Source organism: Dendrobates tinctorius, unplaced genomic scaffold, assembly GCF_039654945.1.
Source record: "Dendrobates tinctorius isolate UK_male_01 unplaced genomic scaffold, ASM3965494v1 ptg000012l, whole genome shotgun sequence".
Lineage (NCBI taxonomy): Eukaryota > Metazoa > Chordata > Amphibia > Anura > Dendrobatidae > Dendrobates > Dendrobates tinctorius.
The window spans coordinates 221,186-244,855 of NW_027361680.1; the positions used below are offsets into that span (position 1 = coordinate 221,186).

Here is a 23,670-nt window from a genome sequence, read left to right on the forward strand (position 1 = left end):
TTCAGACAAAATAAAAGCATTGATTTTGCAAGAATGGACTGCTATCAGTCAGGATTTGATCCAGAAGTTGATTGAGAGCATGCCAGGGAGAATTGCTGAGGTCCTGAAGAAGAAGGGTCAACACTGCAAATATTGACTTGCTGCATTAACTCATTCTAACTGTCAATATAACCTTTTGTTACTCATAATATGATTGCAATTATATTTCTGTATGTGATAAAAACATCTGACAAACACACATAAAAACCAGAGGCCAGCAGATCATGTGAAAATATAATATTAGTGTCATTCTCTAAACTTTTGACCATGACTGTATACATTTCCCTGTTTTTAGCCCACCAAACATCTGGTCTTGAATGGACTGAGGCTCTGATTACTCTTCCAGCCCCATAGTGCTGTGTACGGCAGATACCAGCTCCTCAATATAGTCAGAGGAAAAAAGGTATTTCCTGGTTTCTGGGGCCTTAGGTGATACCGGTTCTTCCCATCAACCAGATGATGAAGTGTAGGACAGGACTGATTCAGACTCAGAATTCTCAATTTGTATTTTCCTCTTCTTCCCTGGAGAAGGGGGTGGTGGGGGTGGAGGAGTAAAAGCCGCCAGGGAGGACTGCACCTCTTGTTTGACCAGCAAGCGAATCTTTTCCAAGAGGGAGGGTTGCTCTGCTCTAACCACTTTGTCAATGCATGTCTGGCAGAGTTTTTTATGCCATAGTGAGGGTAGCTTTACATTACAGATGGCGCACTTATTCCTATTAGTGGCTTTGGGGGTAGACTTGTCTCCCTAAAACAAAAGAGAGAGAGGTATCAGAAGAAAGACCCCCCTAGAACTATCCACCCAAGGACCCCTTTCCTGCATACAACTTACTGTAACAGGGGCAGCGCTGGGCTCTGCAGACGCAGGACATGAAGTGCCTTCCATACTGATAGGGTACTCTTCAGGCAGGTTTATATGGCGGCCTGTCTCTCAGCCACTGCCCCCAGCATAGTTAGATTCCGCTCCCCCTCCCCCTCCCAGGTCCACATTCAGGTCGGTGCAACGTCCGCGAGCATCGCGCGCCGCTCAGCCCCCAGACGATAGCCGGAAGTAATGATGCGTTCCAGCCTGGAACACAAGTCCTGGAAGTGATGCGCGCGCTTCACTGACATCACTTCACTGTGCGCATGGGGGCACGGGGGCGCAGGAAGTCCAGGGGGGTCCCGAGGTCACAGCGTGCGGGGGACGATGGGAGCAGCCTGGAGGCACGGAGCAACCATCGCTGCCCAGCCACCACAGCACACGGAGACCTCTCCCTGCCCCATGGGGAACAAGAAAGACACTGGCAAGTGGGAGGGCCTTTTAACCTCTCTGTGTTTCCTGTCCCCCAACAGGGCCAAGAGGCAACCTCCACATGCTGTCGTGGAAGGTGACGAAAGAAATACCGTGACCGTGAAGAAGGTGGTAGTTTCTTTTCCGCCGAAACGCGTAGTCTGTTCAGCATTATGTCTGCATCTTGTTACTGAACTCTGGATATATTTTAATTCATCTACAATACATTTTTGGATTTTTTAAAATTACCTGAAGTTTCCGTTTGCTGGACGTTTCTGCTTGGAGCTATATATATATATATATATATATTGATCGGTAAACACCATAAAACAAAAAGAAAAATCAAGAACGCCAAAATTACGGTTTTTTGGTCGATGTAATTCAACAAAAAGTGCTGTAACAAGCGATCAAAACGTCATATTCCAAAATTGTATCAATAATAATGTTGTCTGGTTGTGCAAAAAATAAATTATCACACAGCTCCATCCACCAAAAAATCAAAACATTACAAGTCTCAGAAAATAGCGACCCGAGCCGAAATTTTTTTCTAAAATTCCTGATTTTATTTTTAATCACTAGAATAATAAACAAGCTGGACATGGTTGGTATCGCCATAATCATATTGATGAGGCGAATCATATTGCAAGGTCATTTTTACCACTAAAGGTACATCGCAAAAACAATTTTAGAACTGATTTTTTTTTTCACAATTTCTTTTCACTTGGAATGTTTCCCATTTTCCAGTACACTATGTGGTAAAGTAAATGGAGTCATTCAAAAGTACAACTCGTCCTGCAAAAAAACAAGCTCTCATATGTCTATGTGGAAAGAAAAAATAAGAGAAGGTAAAAACAAACGCAAAATGACACTATCGTGAAGGGGTTAAATTTTTTGAAAAGTTTTATATATAGAAAAAAAAATGAAAATGTACCTGGTCAGGAATGGGGGGAAATGGCACAGAACTGAACTAATTAAAAATAAACTAAGTAATCTTACAATTTTCACACATTTTACTGGGGCCTTTCCTTCCATGAAGGGTTTATAGGACTTTTTGAATCAGTAGAAGTAAAATTATAATGGCAGGTGACAGCTCTATACACAGCTAATAACAAAGGATCCACCAATCACAATAGGAGATTTCACAGCTGCCCCTCTCCATTCAGAATTACCTTTGCACAAGCCAATTAGACACTTTAAAACAAAAGATAGGGTCAGGATCAAACCATTGATATTTCCTGAAATAAAAGGAAGTAGGAGCCTAAAAGAATCCCAGTGGTTAGGGTGAAATTGCAGGATTTATATTTTTTATTTTTTTAATACAGATTACATGCTATGTTAAAAAGAAACAAATGCATTTTTAAAAATTATTTTCAATGTTTTTTTTAAACACAAAAACCTGATTTAATCAACAGATCATTTTCTGAAGGTATTTCCCTTTAAGACTAAGCTCCAGTACAGTAACATTTTTATAACGTACCGGTTGGACATTATGTACTTTTTCCTTTCTATATCTATCGTCATACTTTCTTTATCTGGCAGTTGCACCAAACCTGTAAATTGAAAATAAATGATCAGATAATAACAAACATTTCAATACAGAATATGTGAATTATGTGACCAAAATGCGAAGTGAATTTTAAACAAACTTGAATCAATCAATAATCCAAGCAAATGTAAGGAATTGTCATTTATTGTATAAAAAATCAAATTCTTTCTCCACTTATGAGCTATATTTTGCCCTCTAACTTCTTCAGGAAATTACACAAGTGGTCAAAATTGTTGGTACCCCTCGTTTAATGACAGAAAAACCCACAATGGTCACAGAAATAACTTGAATCTGACAAAAGTAATAATAAATAAAAAATCTATGAAAATGAACAAATGAAAGTCAGACATTGCTTTTCAACCATGCTTCCACAGAATTTAAAAAAAAAATAAAACTCATGAAATAGGCCTGGACAGAAATGATGGTAGTAGAGATGAGCGACTTTGCCTTTTTTCGGGTCGAGTCGGGTTTCATGAAACCCGACTTTCTCAAAAGTCGGGTCGAACGAAATCGGCCGATTATCGTGAAAAGTCGAAGGCCGACTGAAACACGAAACCCAATGCAAATCAATGGGGAACCAAGGTCGGCAGGGAGTGGAGGACAGGAAGCACACCTACAGTGCCCATTTTAATGCCAAAAACATCAATTCTTATTACTTAAGCTTGTCAACCTTAATTTACTTTATAATAATAGTTAGGCATTGAAAACTGGGGGTTATTTGGCTAAAGTTGTGGAGGGGGGGTAGGGCTGGCTCCAGATTTTCGTGGGCCCTGGGCCAAAGAGTGTCACTGGGCTCTTTGAACACATGCCACAATTCATGATCCTCTGATATGGCAGAGAAATAGCGGTATAGTACAATGAAAAATACTTCACTTCTTACATCTCATGACAGATATCCATTTTATATTCTCCAATAGCTCCAAAAAAGGACAGTATATTACTCCATACAGTATTATGGCCACCGCATAGTGCGCTATACAGAGTAATGAGGCCCATATATTTATCCTTACAGAATCAATGGTCCCATATAATGTTTGAAACAGTATATGATGAGCTCCACATAATGCTACAGTATATGATGGGCCCCATGGATGAAGCTCCACTGTCTTACGGGCCCAAATAATGCTCCATATATAATGGGCCCCATTTCTAATGCTCCAGTGCATAATGGGCCCTGTAAATGCTGCTCCAGTGTATGATGTCCACCTTTGGAATGCTCCAGTGTATAGTGGGCCTCATATATCATTCTCCAGAGTATAGTGCTCCGCAAAAATTGCTGTCCCAACACTGAAAACAATTAAATAAGTCTCCTCGCTAGGGAATCCCTGTACTAGTCTGGACTCCTCGTCGTCCCCATCTTCCATCTCACTGCACTTGGACTGTTTAGGCAGAGGGCGTACAGACGTGATGTCATCGCGCTCTCTGACCAGAATGTCACTGTCAGGAAACGCGGAAGACGTCACGGAGGTGGAGCAGGAAAAGGTAAGTATTTCAACTTTGCAAGTGCTGTGATCCTGAGCAAGCAGGGGGGGCCCACTCGTTGGCGACGGCACTGGCACAGGGCCCCTCATAGTACAGCAGTGTGTCTGATGGCGGGTGGGCCGGCGGTGTGTCTGACGGCGGGTGGGCCCTCCTGTGGGCCCTCCCACCGGCAGAGACACTTTAGCGTACTATGAGGGGCCCTGTGCCAGAGCCATCGCCCATGAGTATGCCCCCCCACCTGCTCAAGGAACCTGCACTTTAATCTGCACCTTCCTCTTTGTCACCGTGTAAGGTGGTATAGTATGCGGGAAGGGGAACCTGAGTTATATCAGTGTCAGATTCTGGCTGTGTAGAGTGCGAGGGGAATGTAGTGGTCTGGGTCAATGTACCTGCAGAAGCATCTAGCAGTGGCTGGTCATCAGTGCACTTGTGGCGCCCCCAGAAGTATGGTCACCACAGTGGCATTACCTTCCTCCTTGGGAGTGTGATGTCATGCTTGGGAGCAACGAAGGATCTCTCTAGCAGTTAAACCAACACACAACACAGTTCCCCCTCCAGGCCAGCAGGGAGACCTCTGAACCTGACTGCTGAGGAGCTGCTCTCTGTGGTCGGGGGAGGGAAGTTAGGGCAGTCTGTGAAGGGAAGGGGATGTGTGTGGACGTGAGAAGGGGAGCTGGAGGATGAGCAGAGTTAAGGCTCACTCCTAGCTGGAGCGCATGGTCGGGATTCCGGTCTCCGGGTTTGTGGGGACACTGACGGTCCTGCAGCAGAAACCGGAGGAAGTAGCAGCTGTAAATGCTCTGTTCCCAACTAAGGCTTGGAGGCCCCAGCAGTGACGTGTGTGAGCCAGAAGGAAAAGGCTATGGCTGCCTGCCATATGAGAAAGTTCCAAAAGAGAGTCAACAGGGGAACTTCAGTGAACTCAGTACTGCGAGTACCTCAGAAAAGCACTAGAACGGAGGCCACACTACCTATCTGCAGAGAGAGAATTCCTAATTTGCTTCCAGGCTGACCAACTTCTTCTCCATCTGTACTCTGGGTCCTGGATGGCACTTACCAAGCACTGGTAAAGGAACTGCATGACTATGTCTGTCATCTTTCTCCTGTGCCTGGTGCACGGCTCTGCTACATCCTGCACTGCACACCATCTACCAACTCTTTCATCTGCCCTGTGACTACGTCCCTACCTGTGCAGGGCTTCTATATCTTAGCTGCACCACAGCATCTGTCCCAGAGAAGCGACACTGCAGCGTGGGTCAATCTGATCAGAAACCACAGGTGGCGTCACGTATCATTCACCTATAAACATTATTCACCCCTTTGCATGGACGCCCAGGGCCACGGAATGGGTCATCACTACCAATGTGACACATCCCTATGAGACAGCGTCCCGGTACCGATTAACCCCACTGCCCTGGCTGGCCACCCACACTCCATGTCAGATTCATCTTGGACTGGGGAATTCACGATTTGACTTGATAACCCAGGCATGGTATGATAGAAAGAGCTACATGGACTAATGTGAAGTGTGGCCTGCTGCATCATTCACTTTTGGTGGAGGTGAAGGACACAAGGAAAGGGGTTCTTCCTGACCAGGAGCCAGCACTTGATGACTCAGTGCTTTCATTTTTTTGAAACTTCAGAAGAGGAGGGCATATTTGCTGGAGTCTGTTTCGGCAATGTAAGCCAAAACCATTTCTTGATGCTCCGGCTTTAAAAGCGGTTTACCTACTCCCAAAAAAGGTAGCCTTCCAGGCGTTCCGGAGCCAGACCGTGATGCAGGCTCAACACCTCCTGCCTTAGATGCTATTGTGCTTTTGCCACTACCAGCATATGCACCACCACCATCAGCACCAGCTGGCCCCCCCACGACCACGTCCGCAGCCTCTTCCACCAAACTTCAAAATGTTGCAGAAAATGAACCCAAAATAACATCAGATATATAGTACTGTATCAGAAGCGTACAGTTCTATACAGTCAAAGGATGATTGTCAATCTCCCTATATATACCATCAGTCACACAGAGATGCTCACAGGCTCAGTATGGATTAGACAAGAATATAAAAAGTAGAAAAAGTGTACGGTATCATCAGATAGCAGGTATATATAGTATAGTTTAAACATTCTAAATCTCCGTAGATATTTCAGGAGGCAGACACAGACGCTCTCAGGCTCAGTATGGATTACAACACAATATAAAAAGATGTAAAACGGTAATGGATCTGAAGAGTACAGCTGTACACAGTGTAGGGGTCATTGTTGTCAATCTCAGTATTTATTTCCACAGTCAGAAAATAACTCTCACTTGGTCAGTTTGGATTAGACCAGAATATAAAAAGCAGTAAATGAGTAATGTATCACAAGCGTAGAGCTGTATACAGTGTAGGGGTAATTTTTAAATCTACATATAAATTGCAGGAGTAACCCACAGACTGTCACACGCTCAGGATGGATCACACCACAATATAACAAGAAGATCCGCAAGAAATAATCACACATGTGGGACAATGTTCCAGGTGTCAATGATACACTTAGAGTGGAGGGTGGAGGAGGACTTCCTGGCAAAAAGGGTACAGTATCACCAGATACCAGGTATATATAGCATAGTTTAAACATTAAAAATGTACATCTATATATTCAGGAGTAGTGTTGAGCAACCCCGCTAGTGTTCCAGTTCGTTTTGGTTTGTCGAACACGAGGCAAGTTCGTCGAACGTTTGTCGAACGTTCGCCGAACAACGTCGAACACCATTGAAAACAATGGCAGGCAAACACAAACACATACAAACACATAGAAAACAATTACAAAACACCTTAAAACATGTCCCAAAGCAGACAAAATGCTCAGAATACAAAAATAACATATGGAAAACGGCAACTACATATAGAAAAGAGGTGGAGGAGTAAAAGGAGGAGGAGACACAGATATAGGCATGTCATGCCCTTATGAAGTCAAGAAAGGCTGAAATAAAAATGTAAAATACCAAAAAACAGTAAAAATCTGAAATCGAAGACGATAATATACTGTCGAGCTTCCCACCATAAATTAGGCCAACTGCTGATCGGGCGGCATTATTCCCACGAACCTCCGCACACCGTCCATGAAGGCAAAGTGTTTGGTTTCCGGGGGCAGTATGGTTGCAAAGCTGAACCTTAAAGGAATATCCAAAAGGGCACCACCAGGAGTGGTGCCTGCGGCTTAATTCGACTCCACCCAGGAAACCTCAACCATGCCAGCTACAGAAAAGATTGACAGATTGCAAGCTTTGTTGATTCTGTGGGTGGTGGTGGATGTCCGTTTTTAGTTGTGCTAGCGATTTGTCAGCTTAATTCCGTTAACGAACGAGACTCCGGCATTCCCCCGCGGTACGCGTCAAGCTTACTAGAGGGACACGCGAGGCTCTGGCACGCGAGATCGATCAATAACAGGTCTGTCATGCCCTTACATGTCTGGGGCTGCATGCGTGCTACACTGAAAGGTCCAGCGTGTGTCGCTTACAGGTGCAGATAACCCGCTGAACCCCATTAGTGATGGGGATCTGGGAAAACAATTCTTCCCCGCGAACGAGGATTTCCCAGTAAGTGCAAGTCAACCGGAATTCCGGAATTAGGCCTAACCGGCATTCCAGAAAAAATGAAAAAATTAAGTGTCCAAACCACTTAATTTTTTCATTTTTTCTGGAATGCCGGTTAGGCCTAATTCCCAGCTTGCTAATTCCAGTAGCTTGCTTAACAGCTGGGCTCCTATGCTGAGTAGCACGCAGTTCTTACATAAACAGGCGGCGTAGCTTGGTTCACTGGTGGGCTCCTCTGCTGAGTAGCAGACAGTGCTACAAGGCCCAAAAGGATTTTCTGGACAAGATGTGGTAAAAAAAAAAAAATTAGAAACACACACGGTGTAGCTCCTTGACAGGTGTACTACACTGCTTGCTACCACACACCGCTACTATGCCATGAAACAATCTATTAACATTGAAAAACATTATAAGGCTATGTGCCCACGCTAGTGTTTTTAAACGCTCAGGAATCGCATCCCTTTTCCCAGAAAACACGTGTCTTTTTCCGCGCGATTCTTGCGCGGTTTTTGCCAAAAAGCCGCGCGTTTTTGACGCGTTTTTTGACACGCGTTTTCTGGGAACATTGGGGGAATGCTAAAAATGCTCAGTTAAGCGGAAATTAATGAGCATGCTGCGTTTTTAGTCGCTAAGCGATTCCTGAGCGGTTAAAAACGCATGCATTGGCACAAAAAGGCAAAAAATGCATGCAAATTAATTGGAAGCATCTTGTAAGTGTTTCTGCAGCATCTGATCCGGCACAAATGCTGCGGAAATGCTTACAAAAACGCAACGTGGGCACACAGCCTTAATGTGAAAATGAAGTTACGCTTTTGGTGAACGAACCGTTCTCGAACGGAACCTCGAACAGCTGAATTTTAAGCAAAGTGTTCGAGTTCGACGAACGGCTCGAACACCGCCCAAATCAGCTGGAATTTTAACTTGGCGAACAGGTCGACTCGAACACCACTCATCTCTAATCAGGAGGCAGACTCAGACGTTCTCAGGCTCAGTATGGATTCGACAAGATTGTAGAAAGTTGAGAAAGAGTACGGTATCACCGGATAACAGGTATATATGTAGCATAGTGTACACCTGAAAAACCTATGTCTACCTATGTCTACATATCAGGAGGCAGACTCAGAGGGTCTCAGGCCCAGTATGGATTTGAAGTGATTGTACAAAGTCGAGAAAGGGTACAGTATCACCGGATAACAGGTATATATAGCATAGTTTAAACATTAAAAATCTGCGAGTATATTTCCAGAGTCCAACAAAGACACTCACAGCCTCAGTATGGATTAGACAAGAATCTAAAAAGTAGAAAAAGGGTTATGTATTTGAAGCGTACACCAGTATACACTGTTCGGGTATTTTTCAATCTTCATATATATTTCAGTCTCAGTAAGACAGTCCAGGCTCTACGCAAGAGAAAATGAGATGGATACAAGTACAGACGGAAAGTCGAGTGATTGCAGAAATTTTGGAATTAGTAATCACGGTAAAAACTCCTGGAAGAATTCTCAGAGGCGATGCTGACCCTCAATTACTTTGTCTGTGGAGACAGCGAAAACATTTCTTGTGAAGAAAGGTTTGCTGTATCGCAGTACCGTGGAACCCATCACCGTTACTCATCTCCATCAAATTGTGATCACAGGGACAGATGTAGACCTTGTCCTCATTGCCTATCATGATCTGTCAGGTAACTTTGGAGTGCAAAAGACACAAGCCACAGGCTGTAGGCGATTCTATTGGATTGGCATGAGAGGACACATTTAAAAATGTGGGCAGGAATGTCACACATCTGTGAGTTGGAAAACCGTGAAAGCTGATGATAAACCACCGCTGCATCTCATTATGAGTCGACGTCCATAACAAATGGAAGCCATTGATCATCTGAAGATAGAGCCCAGCAGGACAGGGCATAGCTACGTCTTAACCATCACCTATCAATTCACCAAATTTGTATTGGCAGTCCCAGTGAAGTATTTAACAGGCCAGACTACATAGTGGTGGAGCAGGGAGAGGTAAGTATTGCAAGTGCTGGTGCCCAGAGCAAGCAGGGGGGCCCACTCATGGGCAGCGGTACTGGCACAGGGCCCCTCATAGTACGCCGGTGTGTCTGACGGTGGATGTGCACCCCCATCATCAGAGACACTTGATTCTACTATGAGGGACCTTGTGCCAGTGCCGTTGCCAAAGAGTGTGCCCGCCCACCCACCTGTCCAGGGCAATGGCTCTCACACGGGTGCTTGCACCAGGTGGTGACCCCGACCCTGTGGGGGGAGGCAGCCCAGTTAGGGAGGTGGAAAAAATGGCATATGTTGATGTTGGACACTCAGCAGCTGCAAATGGAGTAACTGGAGAAGTCCGCGGAAGAGGAGGACAAAAGCAAGGGGAAGGTGGGACAAAATCCTTTGAAACCCATGCATGGTTCATTTTGATGAAGGTTAGATCATCAACATTTTGGGTCGACAGATGGGTCCTTTTTTCTGTCAGGATTGATCCAGCAGCACTGAAGACTCGTTCAGATAACACACTAGCAGCAGGGCAAGCGAGCTCCTGTAAGGCATATTGTGCCAATTCAGGCCAGGTGTCAAGTATACTGGCCCAATAGTCAAAGGGGAATGACCGGTGAGGGAGAACATCGATATGGGAGGAGAAGTAGTTTGTTACCATAGTTGACAATTGCTGTCTCCTGTCACTTTCGATCGATGCAGTATTACCAGTCGTGTGAGCGTTACTTGAAAAATCAGTCCACAACATGGTCATGAAACCCCTGTGTCCAACGCCACTTCGGCTGTGTGCACCACGAACACCTCTTCCATGTTGCCCCCTACGGCTCGTTGGAAAAACATCATCGCCGCTGTGTGCTGGGAATGCGTCAAACAAACGGTTTACCAGAGTTGCTTGCTTGTTAGCCAATATTAGCTCTAGGTTCTCCTGTGGCATGATGTTTTGGAATTTGCCTTTATAGCGTGGATCCGGGATGCTGGCCAACCAGTAGTCGTCATCGTTCATCATTTTGGCAATGCGGGGGTCCCTTTTTAGGATCTGCAAGGCATAATCAGACATGTGGGCCAATGTTCCAGGTGTCAATGATGCACTGCGAGTGCTGGGTGGAGGAGCACTTTCTGGCAAATCCACATCCCTCTAGTCACGCACAAACCCTGTACCTGACCTTGCCACACCAACATTTTTTCTTGCCCCCTGAGAAGCATCCTCCTCCACAAAATAATCATCCCCATCATCCTCTTCTTCCTCCACCTCGTCCACGAGACTTCCCTGAGCAGACAATGGCTGACTGTCATCAAGGCTTCCCTCCTCCTCTTCCTCCTCGGCTGCAGACGCCTGCTCCTTAATGTGTGTCAAAGTTTGCATGAGCAGACACATAAGTGGGATGCTCATGCTTATGATGGCGTCGTCTGCGCTTACCAGCCGTGTGCATTCCTCAAAACACTGAAGGACTTTACAGAGGTCTTTCAGCTTCAACCACTGCACACCAGACAACTCTATGTCTGCCTGCAAACTGCCTGCCCGTGTATCCTCCCACAAATGAATTACAGCCTGCCTCTGTTCTCACAGCCTCTGAACCATGTGCAGGGTGGAGTTCCACCTTGTTGCAACATTGATAATTAGGCGGTTCTTGGGAAGGTGGAGCAATCGCTGCAGCTTCTACATACGACTGGAGTGTATGGGCGACCGGCGGATGTGCGAGCACAGTCTTCGCACCTTATGGAGCAGGGGTGTTAACTCCGGATAATTATTGAGGAAGCACTGCACCACCAGGTTCAAGGTGTGAGCAAGGCAAGGTATGTGTCTGAGTTTTAAAAGGGCTATGGCTGCCACAAAATTCCGGCCGTTATCACTAACTACCTTGCCTGCCTCAAGATGTAAACTGCCCAGCCATGACTCAGTTTGTCGCTGCAAGTAGTCGGCCAGTACCTCCACGGTGTGTCTGTTGTCGCGCAAACACATCATCTTCATCACAGCCTGCTGACGCTTACCACTAGCTGTTCGATAGTGGAACACCTCATGTGCAACACTGACAGCTGTGGATGGAGTGCTCGTGCGACTGCGCTCTGTGGACGAGCTTTCACTTCTGGAGGAGGGTCGAACGCCTACAGCCAACTGTTTCCTATACCGTGGGCTAGGCAGCACTGTGCCACTGCTGCTGTCCCCTGTGGACCCTGCATCCACCACATTAACCCAGTGCGCAGTGATGGACACGTAACGGCCCTGGCCATGCCTACTGGACCATGCATCTGTTGTGAGGTGCACCTTTCCACTCACTGACTGCTTGAGTACATGGACAATACGGTCTTTGACATGCACGTGGAGGGCTGGGATGGCTTTTCGCGAAAAGAAGTGCCGACTGGGTAGGTCATAGCGTGGTACTGCATAGGCCATGAGCTCCCGGAAAGCTTTGCTTTCAACCAACCGGTAGGGCATCATCTCTAACGAGATTAGTTTGGCAATGTGGGCGTTCAAAGCCAGCGTACACGGATGAGAGGATGACTACTTTCTTGTCCTACTCAGAGTCTCTGGTAGGGTGAGCTGGACTTGAGAGCTGCATATGATGGAACTAGCAGTGGACATGGCGGACTGAGAGAGGGTTGGTGATGGTGTTGGTGGTGTTGCTGATGGGCTAGATTCAGTCTTTTGTAGCAATAACATTGTGATTCCATGACTGCTTTGCCCTTGCGACGACACCTCGACATTTACTGCTGATGGTGTGCTAACCGGTGGGCTTACAGTGGGGGAAGCGATGTAGCGTTGCTGACTACCTTCATTCGGAGCAGAGCACATGTGGTACGTGAGGTTTGGTAGTCCGTCCACGCTTGCAAGTGCATGGTGATTAAATATCTAAGCATGCAACTGGTATTAAAATTTCTCAGATTTTTCCCTCAGCTAAAGGTTTTTGAGCGCTTCTTACAGATAACTTTTGCTTGATCATTAGGATTTTGTTCAAAAAAGTGCCACACTGCACTCTTCCTACTATGGAAGACACTTTGAGACGTTGCACGCAGTGCTAATTTGACCGTCTAGCCAAGCTGTCCTGCAACGCTTTTGGTTTTTGTAACATGTTTTTGGGCTGCTACGGTCCTGCCAGATAACATCTGTTGCAATGTCGCTGCCTGCTGCGGATCCTCCTCCTCCTCTTCTGAGCTATTGGCAGCGGCACCCTCTTCCCCCAATGGATGCCAATCTGGGTCAACAAGTGGGTCATCCATCACCTCCTCTTCAATATCATGTGCACCTTCTTCTGTGTCACTGTGTAAGATGGTATAGTATGCGGGAAGGGGCAACCGAGTTTCATCAGGGTCTGATTCTGCCTCAGTACACTGCGAGGACAATGTAGTGCTCTGAGTGAATGTACCAGCAGAAAAATCTAGCAGTGGCTGCCCATCAGTGCACTCCATGTCAGATTCATCTTGGACTGGGGAATTCACGATTTGACTTGCTAACCCACGCATGGTATGTGAAAAGAGCTCCATGGAGTAATCGGTAGTGTGGCCTGCCACATCCTCACTTTTGGTAGGGGTGAAGGACACAAGGAATGCTGTTGTTCCTGACCAGGAGCCTCCACTGATGACTCAGTGCTTTTATTTTTTGAAACTTCAGAAGAGGAGGTGAGAGAGCTGGAGGCTGTGTCAGCAATGTAAGCCAAAACTTGTTCCTGAAGCTCCGGCTTTAAAAGTAGTTTACCTACTCCCAGAAAAGAGAGCCTTTAAGGCCTTGTGGAGCCAGACGATGACGCAGGCTCAACTCCTCCTGCCTTAGGTGCTATTGTGCTTTTTTCACTACCAACAGATGCAACACCACCACCACCACCATAGGGAACAGCTAGCAACCCCCGCCCACTTCCATGGCGTCTTCCACCATACTTCCTCATTTTTGTGAAAATGTACCCAAAATACCACCAGCTATATGGTACTGTAAAACTGTCATGATACCAGTGCTGGGTGACCGGCACTGCTAGGATTAATGTTCTGACCTCTGTGCAGACTCTCACCTGCACACCTGGGACCTATTATGGTGGCCTCTCATTGGTTCTGGGGAGGCTTCTTATAGCCTCAGGAGGCTCCCATCCCCCGTCAGTTATACTTTCGCCCTTGGCATTGTGTGGAGACCCCTGAGTGTGTTAGTGCTGTGTTCTGGTTGCATGATTCTCTGTGTATGACTCGGTCTGTTCTCTGGATTCTGCTTTAGATTCTGTCTGGTACCTTCTACGTCTGTTTGGTTTTGATCCCTGCTTGGTCCTGATTATCCATTCTGTCTCATCCCTGGTACTTTACTGATATCTTGTGTATGACTTTTGGCTTTGTCTGACCTCCCGTCTGTTTATCCCTCCTGTACCTCGCTTGCCTGTATTGTGCATGACCCCCGTTTTGCCCGACTTTGAGTTTTCTACCTTCTGTGTAAGCAGGATGCTAAGCCCCACCCCCTTGTAGTCACATGACCTTAGGTCCTGTGCCGGCTTTCTAAACTTCTACATTCAGGTCCTGTGCATCTTTATTTTCGGGCTGTTCTTGTCCTCAGGGGTCCCTACGGTGCGGGTGAGTCCCTGCTTAGCGGAGGCTGTACGCCAGCGCTGTCAGGACCGTGACATTATAATTGACCAGTAAGTTTTTTGGGGTTTTTTTATGCAGAGAGTTATGGATCCCATACAGTCTCTGGCTGACCAGATGAAAAGTCTGAGTCAGATGTTTCAGGGTTTATCTCTGGAGCAGCAATCTCTGGCTCATTCTCAGCAGCAGGTTTCTGAGACAGTGTGGGGAGCTCTAGCTGCTGTGTCTCTGGGGGCTGGGGCGAGTGATGTTGTTTTGGTGTCCCCAGAACCACCTGTTAAACTGCCTGACTTTTTTTCTGGAAACAAAAAGGAGTTCAAGGTCTTCATGGAGGGGTGCAAACTTTTTTTTAGTTTGAGACCACGTTCCTCTGGGGACGAAAGTCAGAAGGTTGGGGTCATTATGTCTCTGTTAAGAGGGTCCCCACAAGCTTGGGCTTTCTCCCTTCCTCCCACTGCCCCTGAGAGAGTGTCAGTGAATGCATTCTTTGAGGCCCTCGGGTACATTTATGATGAGCCTGACCGAGTGCGATTGGCAGAGGACATGGTGATGAGCATCTGTCAGGGGAAACACTCAGCTGAGTGGTTTTGTACTGAATTCCGCCGCTGGGCCACAGAGGTCTCTTGGAATGATGCCACACTCCGAGGACTCTTTCGCAGAGGCTTGTCCGAGCCGCTGCAGGATGCCTTGGCGTTACATCCCCCACCTAACTCTCTCGAGGACGCCATGACCCAGGCCATCCGGATGGACCGCAGGCTGGGGGCCAGAGGGGTGATGCAGGTGGAAACTCCATTGTTCCCCAGTGAAAAAGAGACTGCCCCTGAGCTCATGGATGTAGGCGCCCTCTCCCTGAAGGATACGGAGAGGAAACGCCAGAAGGACAAGCAGTTATGCTTTTACTGCGGTAAAACGGGACATTGGAAAAGGGAGTGTCCTGATTGCCCATCTTCAACTCGGTCGGCGGGAAACGACTAGGTCTGGGTAGTCAATGGGGAGACTACTCAAACCCTCAGGTACCCTTTTCCTCGTTTTCTAAAGTCTTACTGCATGTGGAACTGTTTGTGGACGGCAGTTCTTTTTCCTCTACAGCCTTCGTGTACTGCGGATCATCGGTTAACCTCATTGACTCCCAATTGGTCACACACTGTAAGATAGGGACAGTTAGGCTCAAGGTTCCGATCAAGGTGATGGCCATTGACTCCTCTCCCCTCACTAAGGAGGGAATTCTCTTTATGCCTGACTTGTTTTCGCTCAGAGTGGGCGCTACTCATGTGGAAAACCTAAGTTGTTTTGTTCTGGACAATCTACCTGCAGGGTTGGTGTTGGGCATGCCCTGGTTACAACGTCATAACCCAGTTATTAACTGGAAAACGGGGGAGATTGTTCAATGGGGGTTTAATGATTTTAAGTTATGTGATAAATCCGCACTGCTGGTTGAACCTGTTAAATCTGTGTCTGTATCATCTGTCAAGCTGGAAGGTATTCCGGAATGCCTGAAGGACTTCGAAGATGTATTCTCCGAAAGCGAGGCCGAGACGTTACCACCACATAGACCCTTTGACTGCGCTATTGAGCTGGTCCTGGGGGCTAAATTACCTAAAGCCCATCTGTTTAATTTGTCCGGTCCTGAGTGCTTGGCTATGAAGGAGTATATTGCTGAAAGTCTGCGCAAAGGACACATACGTCCTTCAGCCTCACCTGTGGCGGCAGGTTTCATTTTTGTAAAGAAAAAAGATGGCGGGTTACGTCCATTTCTCGATTTTCGGGAGCTTAATCAGATTACGGTACGGAATACGTACCCCCTTCCGTTGATTCCCAATTTGTGTAACCAACTATCAGGGGCAAAGTGGTTTTCTAAACTGGATCTTCAGGGGGCATATAATTTGATAAGGGTCCGAGAGGGGGATGAATGGAAAACTGCGTTCCTCACGACCGAGGGACTGTTTGAAAATTCAGTCATGCCATTTGGTCTTACCAACGCCCCCGCCATATTTCAGAATTTCATCAGAGTGGTATTCTCGGATCTCATTGGTCATTTTGTCGTTATCTACTTAGATGATATTTTGATATACTCCTCCGACAAGCATTCTCATTTGGAACATGTACGAACTGTGCTCCAAAGACTGAGAGAAAATCATCTGTATGAGAAATTGGAGAAATGTGTATTCTGTGTGCAAGAATTGCCTTTTTTGGGATTAATTGTATCCGGTGAGGGTTTTCGCATGGACCCCAAGAAGGTGCAGGCCATTGCGGATTGGGTGCAACCCCGAGATCTTAAGGGTCTTCAGCGCTTCTTGTGGCTCGCCAATTATTACCGCAAATTTATCCGGGGGGTTTTCGCAAGTGGTCAAACCTCTCACGGATCTAACATGCAAAGGTGCGGATGTGAGAAATTGGTCCTCGTTAGCAAAAGAGGCCTTTGCGATGCTGAAAGAATGTTTTATGTCTGCTCCTGTCTTGGTACAGCCAGATCCTTCCAAACCATTTGTGGTGGAGGTGGATGCCTCCGAGGTGGGGGTGGGGGCAGTGTTATCTCAAGGGTCTGCCACTCTAACCAACCTCAGGCCATGTGCTTTCTTTTCCAGGAAGTTCTCTGCTGCTGAAAGAAATTATGATGTAGGCAATAGAGAGCTTCTTGCGGTCAAGTTGGCGTTTGAGGAATGGAGGCACTTTTTGGAGGGGGCCAGTCACCCGGTTACTGTGATCACTGATCACAAAAATTTGTCATACATTGAGTCTGCTAAAAGATTAACGCCCAGACAGGCCCGTTGGTCACTTTTTCTTTTCTTGTTTCCAGTTTACTATTACTTTCCGTCCAGGGTCAAAGAATGTCAAGGCTGACGCCTTATCTCGTAGTTTTCACCCTGTGTCTGCCCCTGAGCCACCGTCCTCCATCCTGCACCCTGGGGTGGTGTTAGCAGGGATCTCGTCTGAATTGGAACGGGAAATTGAGGGGGCCCAGTCGCTGGCTCCTGCGGCCAAGCCAGGGGGCAAGTTGTTTGTCCCAGAGCAACTTCGCCTTAAACTCTTACAAGAGTTCCGTGAATCTAAGTTGTGTGCTCACCCTGGTATATCAGCCATGCGACTGGCGGTGGCTAGGATCTTCTGGTGGCCTACTCTTGGTTCTGATATAAAGAAATTCATTTCTGGTTGTGGGGTCTGCGCTCGTTCTAAAAGCTCCCATAGCTGGCCTGCGGGGGAGCTGATGCCCTTGGAAGTTCCCGAAAGACCGTGGACCCATCTGTCCATGGATTTTATTACCAACCTACCCTCTTCCAGGGGTAATATGGTGGTATGGGTAGTGGTGGACAGATTTTCAAAGCAGGCTTATTTTGTAACCCTGTCCGTATTACCTTCTGCTGAGACCTTATCCAGATTGTTTGTGCAGCATGTGGTCCGCTTGCATGGGGTACCCCTGAATGTGGTGTCTGATCGTGGTGTGCAGTTTGTGGCTAAGTTTTGGCGTGCTTTCTGCAAAAAATTAGGGATATCTCTGTCCTTTTCGTCTGCATACCATCCTGAGAGTAATGGTCAGACGGAACGCACTAATCAGTCTCTGGAACAGATCCTCAGAGGTCTGACTTCTGCTAGACAGAATGACTGGTGTGATATACTGCCGTTGGCTGAATTTGCCTTCAATAGTCGGGTGAGTCAATCCACTGGTATGTCTCCTTTCTTGATCAGCTATGGGTTCAGTCCTCATTTTGGTGAGTTTTCTCGTCTGGATTCGGGGTGCCCTGGGGCTGAGGACTCTGTTCAGCGGTTAAAAAATACATGGGCAGAAGTCTAGCGGCATATATCTAGGTCTCAAGGCCGGTATAAGTTTTTCTCGGACAGGAAACGAACACCTGGTCCCATGTTTCAGGTTGGAGAGAAAGTTTGGCTCTCCACGCGATACATTAAGTTAAAGATTCCGACAGCCAAGTTGGGTCCCAAATTCATTGGCCCGTACAAGTTTGTGGAAAAAATCAACCCAGTAGCGTACAGGCTTTGCCTTTCACCCTCTTTCAAGATCCCTAACGTCTTCCATAGATATCTACTGAAACCATTTGAAGCAGTCAGGGGAGAATCCGAGTCCGCTGCTCCTCTGGTTTCGGTTGAAGGACATGTGGAATATGAGATTGGTCACATCGTAGATTCTAGGTTGGTACGGCGGTCAGTACAATACCTAGTTCATTGGAAGGGGTATGGGCTGGAGGACAGGTCCTGGGTGCCGGCCCGGTTGATGCATGCGGATCATCTGGTTCGGGCTTTCCATGCTAGATACCCGGGCAAGCCTGGGGGTCCAGAGGCCCTCCGTTGAGAGGAGGGTACTGTCATGATACCAGTGCTGGGTGACCGGCACTGCTGGGGTTAATGTTCTGACCTCTGTGCAGACTCTCACCTGCACACCTGGGACCTATTATGGTGGCCTCTCATTGGTTCTGGGGAGGCTTCTTATAGCCTCAAGAAGCTCCCATCCCCCGTCAGTTATACTTTCGCCCTTGGCATTTTGTGGAGACCCCTGAGTGTCTTAGTGCTGTGTTCTGGTTGCATAATTCTCTGTGAATGACTCGGTCTGTTCTCTGGATTCTGCTTTGGATTCTGTTTGGTACCTTCTACATCTGTTTGGTTTTGATCCCTGCTTGGCCCTGATTATCCATTCTGTCTCATCCCTGGTACTTTACTGATATCTTGTGTATGACCTTTGGCTTTGTCTGACCTCCCGTCTGTTTATCCCTCATGTACCTCGCTTGCCTGTATTGTGCATGACCCCCGCTTTGCCCGACTTTGAGTTTTCTACCTTCTGTGTAAGCAGGACGCTAAGCCCCGCCCCCTTGTAGTCACATCACTGTAGGTCCTGTGCCGGCTTTCTAAACTTCTACATTCAGGTCCTGTGCATCTTTATTTTCCAGCTGTTCTTGTCCCCGGGGGTCCCTATGGTGCGGGTGAGTCCCTGCTTAGCGGAGGCTGTGTGCCGGCGCTGTCAGGACCCTGACAAAAACAAGGTAGAAGGTGTATCTACTATTGGAGAGAATTTGAATCTCACTATAGATTTGAGGACGCTGAACTATTGTCTCAGGCCAAGTAGAGATTACACCTCAATGTAACAGGCTGAAATTGGATGGTGTATGACAAGGTGGAGGGTGTCTATAGGATTGGTGAGAATTTGAATCTCACTATAGATTTGAGGACGCAGAACTATTTTCTCAGGAACAGGAGGGATTACACCTCAATTTAACAGACTGAAATTGGATGGTGTATGACAAGTTGGAGGGTGTCTATAGGATTGGTGAGAATTTGGATCTCACTAGAGATTTGAGGACACTGGCAATGATGCTCTCAGTCCAAGTATGGATGCCGGCAGCCTAATTAGCAGGACTGCTGCACAGTGCACACACAAAAGGGTGGAAAAATGAACGCTTGGTAACTGTGCAGAAAAGAGGAAGAAAAGTATTTTTGCTTTTAAAAAAGCAGTTTGCACAGCAGTGTGCAAACAGCAATGCAGCTATCAGGAATGCAGCTATCAGGGAGCCTTATAAGGCAGCCTGATAACCAACAGAGCTGATGCACAAAAATAGAGCCTCCCCTGTCACTGCACAAAAAGTGTTGTGTTGTAAGTGGAAATTGCTAACAGCAGAAGCAGTTTTTTTATTCTTCTTCCCTGCCTAACACTCTCCCTACAGAATCAGCAGAAGCAGCTCTCCCTATGCTAAGATCGGCATAAGTAAGATGGTGGTCGGCATTCAAGCCCTTTTATAGCCCCTGTGACACCACACAAAGCCAGCCAATCACTTGCATGCCCTTCTCAAAGATGGTGGTGACCGATGCCTATGTCATCGCATTGCCCACAGTGTGCATCCTCCATCATTGGCTGAAAAAGGGCGCTGGAAGCATCTTTTGAAACGCGACTTTGGCGCTCTGGTCGTCGACTTCATGGCCGACCTCACGCTATGGTCGGGTTTCTTTTCATGAACCCGACTTCAGCGAAAGTCGCCGACTTTTGAATATGACCGACCCGTTTCGCTCAACTCTAGATGGTATCCTTAAATTAATATTTTGTTACACAACCTTTTGAGGCAATTACTGCAATCAAACGATTCCTGTAAGTGTCAATAAGACTTCTGCACGTCTCGACAGGTATTTTGGCCCACTCCTCAAGAGCAAACTGCTCCAGTTGTCTCGTGTTTGAAGGTTGCCTTTTCCAGACGGCAGGTTTCAACTCTTTCCAAAGATGCTCAATAGGATTTAGGTCAGGGCTAGTGTTGAGTGATACCATCCGATATATCGTGAAATATCAGATCGGATCGGACCGATACCCAGAAAGTATCGGATATCACCGATTCCGATACCGGAAACCAATGCAAGTCAATGGGACAGAAATATCGGAATTAAAAAAACCCTTTCTTTCCTTGTAGGTTAATTCTGCATGAAGAAAAACAACTAAGAATAATGTAAAATGTATTGGGGGAGGTGGAGGAGCCATTAAAGGCATAGAGGTTTAGCCCAATCAAATGGAATAGCAGGAATTAATTTTTTTTTAAGACGTTCGGAGTTACAAATATATTGACTATGTTAAGCTTTTTTATATTTTGTCAGATATGGATGTTTCACTACTTCCATGCTCTTCACCTTCTTTTTAACTTCTCCCACACTTTCTCCTTCATGATCCTCAGCAGCAGCAGCAGCATCTTTTTCATCAGCTTCTTCTTCACCTTATTCATCTTCTTCTTCTTCATCTTCTTCCTATTATTCTTTTTTTTACATTCTTCATATTCTTCTTATTCAACTATTATTCTTCTTCATATTCCACTTCTTCATCTTCTTCCTATTCTTCTTCTTCATCATATTCTTATTTGTGACAGTCATTCCTGTAGTTGTTATCGATAAAAGTTTGAAGATTACACCTTCCATTCTGCCTGTCACAAAAGATTTACAACAGGATTTGACCGCATTCAGTTTGGCCTGCAGCAGCAGGCATTTTCCAGGGGCACCACGAGGAGGAATGGACTCACCCCCATACACTGCTTAGTCTTCTTCTGCTTATAATTTAGATAATATCTTTTGCGCTGATTTTTAGTCTTATGCTTAATGTTCTTCTGCTTCTTGGTCTTCTGCTTCTTGGTCTTCTGCTTCTTGGTCTTCTGTCTCTTGTTGTTCTGTATCTTGGAGGTTGTCTTCATGTTCTTTGTCCTCTTGGTCATTTTCTTCAGGGTCATCCTTTTGGTCTTCTTCGGGGTGGTCTTCCGGGCCGTCGTCTTCAGGGTCATCGTTTTCTTGGTCGTCGTCTTCTTCGGGGTTGTCTTCAGGGTCGTCGTCTTCAGGGTCGTCGTCAGGGAGATCCAGAGTGATAACCAAAAACCATTTCCAAAAGCTTGAACTTGGAAATGTAGCAGAAGGTACAAGAAGGCTGAGGAACTGCCGAGAACCAGCTGACGGTACTGGCACCCGGATGGGTAGCAGAAGCTGCAAGAGCCAATGGAACTAGCGAGGACCAGCTGACAGTGCTGGAACCCAGAGGGGCAGCAGAAGGAACAAGAGCCAATGGCACTACCGAGGACCAGCTGACGGTGCTGGAACCCAGTTACTAAGCAGGAGGTACCTGTGCTAGAAAGCACTGCCAAGGACCAGCAGACCTTTGCTGGAACTCGGATACCGAGAAGGAGGCACCACAGCCAAAGGCTCTGCCGAGAACCAGCTGATGGTCCTGGAACCCGGATGGGTAGAAGGAGCTGCAAGAGCCAATGGAACTAGCGAGGACCAGCTGACGGTGCTGGAACCAGGAGGGGCAGCAGAAGGAACAAGAGCCAATGGCACTACCGAGGACCAGCTGACGGTGCTGTAACCCGGTTACTAAGCAGGAGGTACCTGTGCTAGCTAGAAAGCACTACCAAGGACCAGCAGACGTTGCTGGAACTTGGATACCGAGAAAGAGGCACCTCAGCCAAAGGCACTGCCGAGAACCAGCTGACGGTGCTGGAACCTGAATGGGTAGCAAAAGGAACCCATGAAAAACAAAGTTGCAAGGCCGCGAGCCGGCCGCAGTTACCAAAACCCATAGTCCTACAGGGGGTGCGTGTCCTATTGGCACTACGGAACCAGCCTTTGCTGTCAGATCCCGCAGTCCACATAGGAAGCCCATAAACTGCAGGTGTGGCGCCTCTGAGGCTCAGGCGCCACAGAGGTACTGCACCTTCTCCTAAGGTGTAGTGCCCCACCAACTAGGTAGATTGGGAACTCCTTTCCACACTCCAACACCTGCATCCCACACACAGGATAGTTCAGTAGGTCCGCCTAGCAGCTTCAGGCTGGGGGTAGCAGAGCACCCTCCGTGGAACCCTGCTTCGTAACACGAGATGTGCTGGGAGGTGGGTGGAGTTAGATATAAAAGTGTGGGAAAGCTGAGAATTGAGTGAGTTCAGTCTGGAGGAGAGGGTGAGAGCAGTCTGACAGGAGGTCAGCCTGAGGGGAGCTCAAGGCGGAGGAAGGCAGTCAGTCAGGAGAGGCTGAGGACTGGTCTTAGTGGAACGAGCTCCCTAGGAGAGGAAGAGAGGAAGGAGTGCTGCAGCTGTCACTGTGATCTGAGTCAGCTGGCACAGGAAAGAGAACAGAAGGAGAAAGACGTAGAACTGCAACCTAAGCTTCCATAAGAGAGAGAAGGAACAGCGTGGAACGAAGGAGTAGGAGAACAGAGAGGAGTTGTGGGTTGGAAGAGGTACCCTGCCTATAGGTTCTCAGCGCAAGGCCGGGGCCCGGTCCCCGAGGTTGTATAGACACTTATGGTTCTGCAGCAGACACTGGTGGAGTAGTTGGCTGTAAATGCACTACTCCCATCCAAGACTTGGAACACAACAGCAACCGATTTGCGAGCCAGGACTCTGAGAGGAGTCCCCAATAGAGGCTACAGCTGTCTGTCATACAAGTAAGGTTCTAGGAACATCTGACAGGAGGAATTCCAGAGAACTACGGTACTGGAGCTCTTCACATTAAAAGGCGCAATAGAGGAGTCGCTCAGGAAAGGCACATGTTGGCGGAGTGTTGGAGAGGAGAACCCTGACTTGCCCGGGAGGTTTATTGAGTCTCTACCCCGGAGGACACGGCACGGAAGCGGGCACCAGTGGGTACCACGAACTGTGAGTAAAGCTTTGAAACTGCAAGCCCTGGTGTCCTCCATTCATTGGCCGCTAACACCTTCAGCACCGCTACATCTGGGTACCAGCATCTATAC

The 23,670-nt window shown here is 47.1% G+C and overlaps 1 protein-coding gene across 6 annotated transcripts in view; it reads right to left on the minus strand.

Moving 5' to 3' along the window:
• Positions 1-23,670, minus strand: part of LOC141065779 (flavin-containing monooxygenase 5-like) — an 816,973-nt gene that overhangs the window by 20,558 nt on the left and 772,745 nt on the right. For 5 of the 6 annotated variants that reach the window (XM_073557933.1, XM_073557934.1, XM_073557936.1 and 2 more), the window contains one exon: positions 2,787-2,859. The exons of the other annotated variant lie outside the window; for it this stretch is intronic. In XM_073557933.1, the coding sequence (XP_073414034.1) occupies positions 2,787-2,859 (73 nt within the window). The remainder of the gene's footprint in view (positions 1-2,786; positions 2,860-23,670) is intronic. 6 annotated transcript variants of the gene reach the window in all.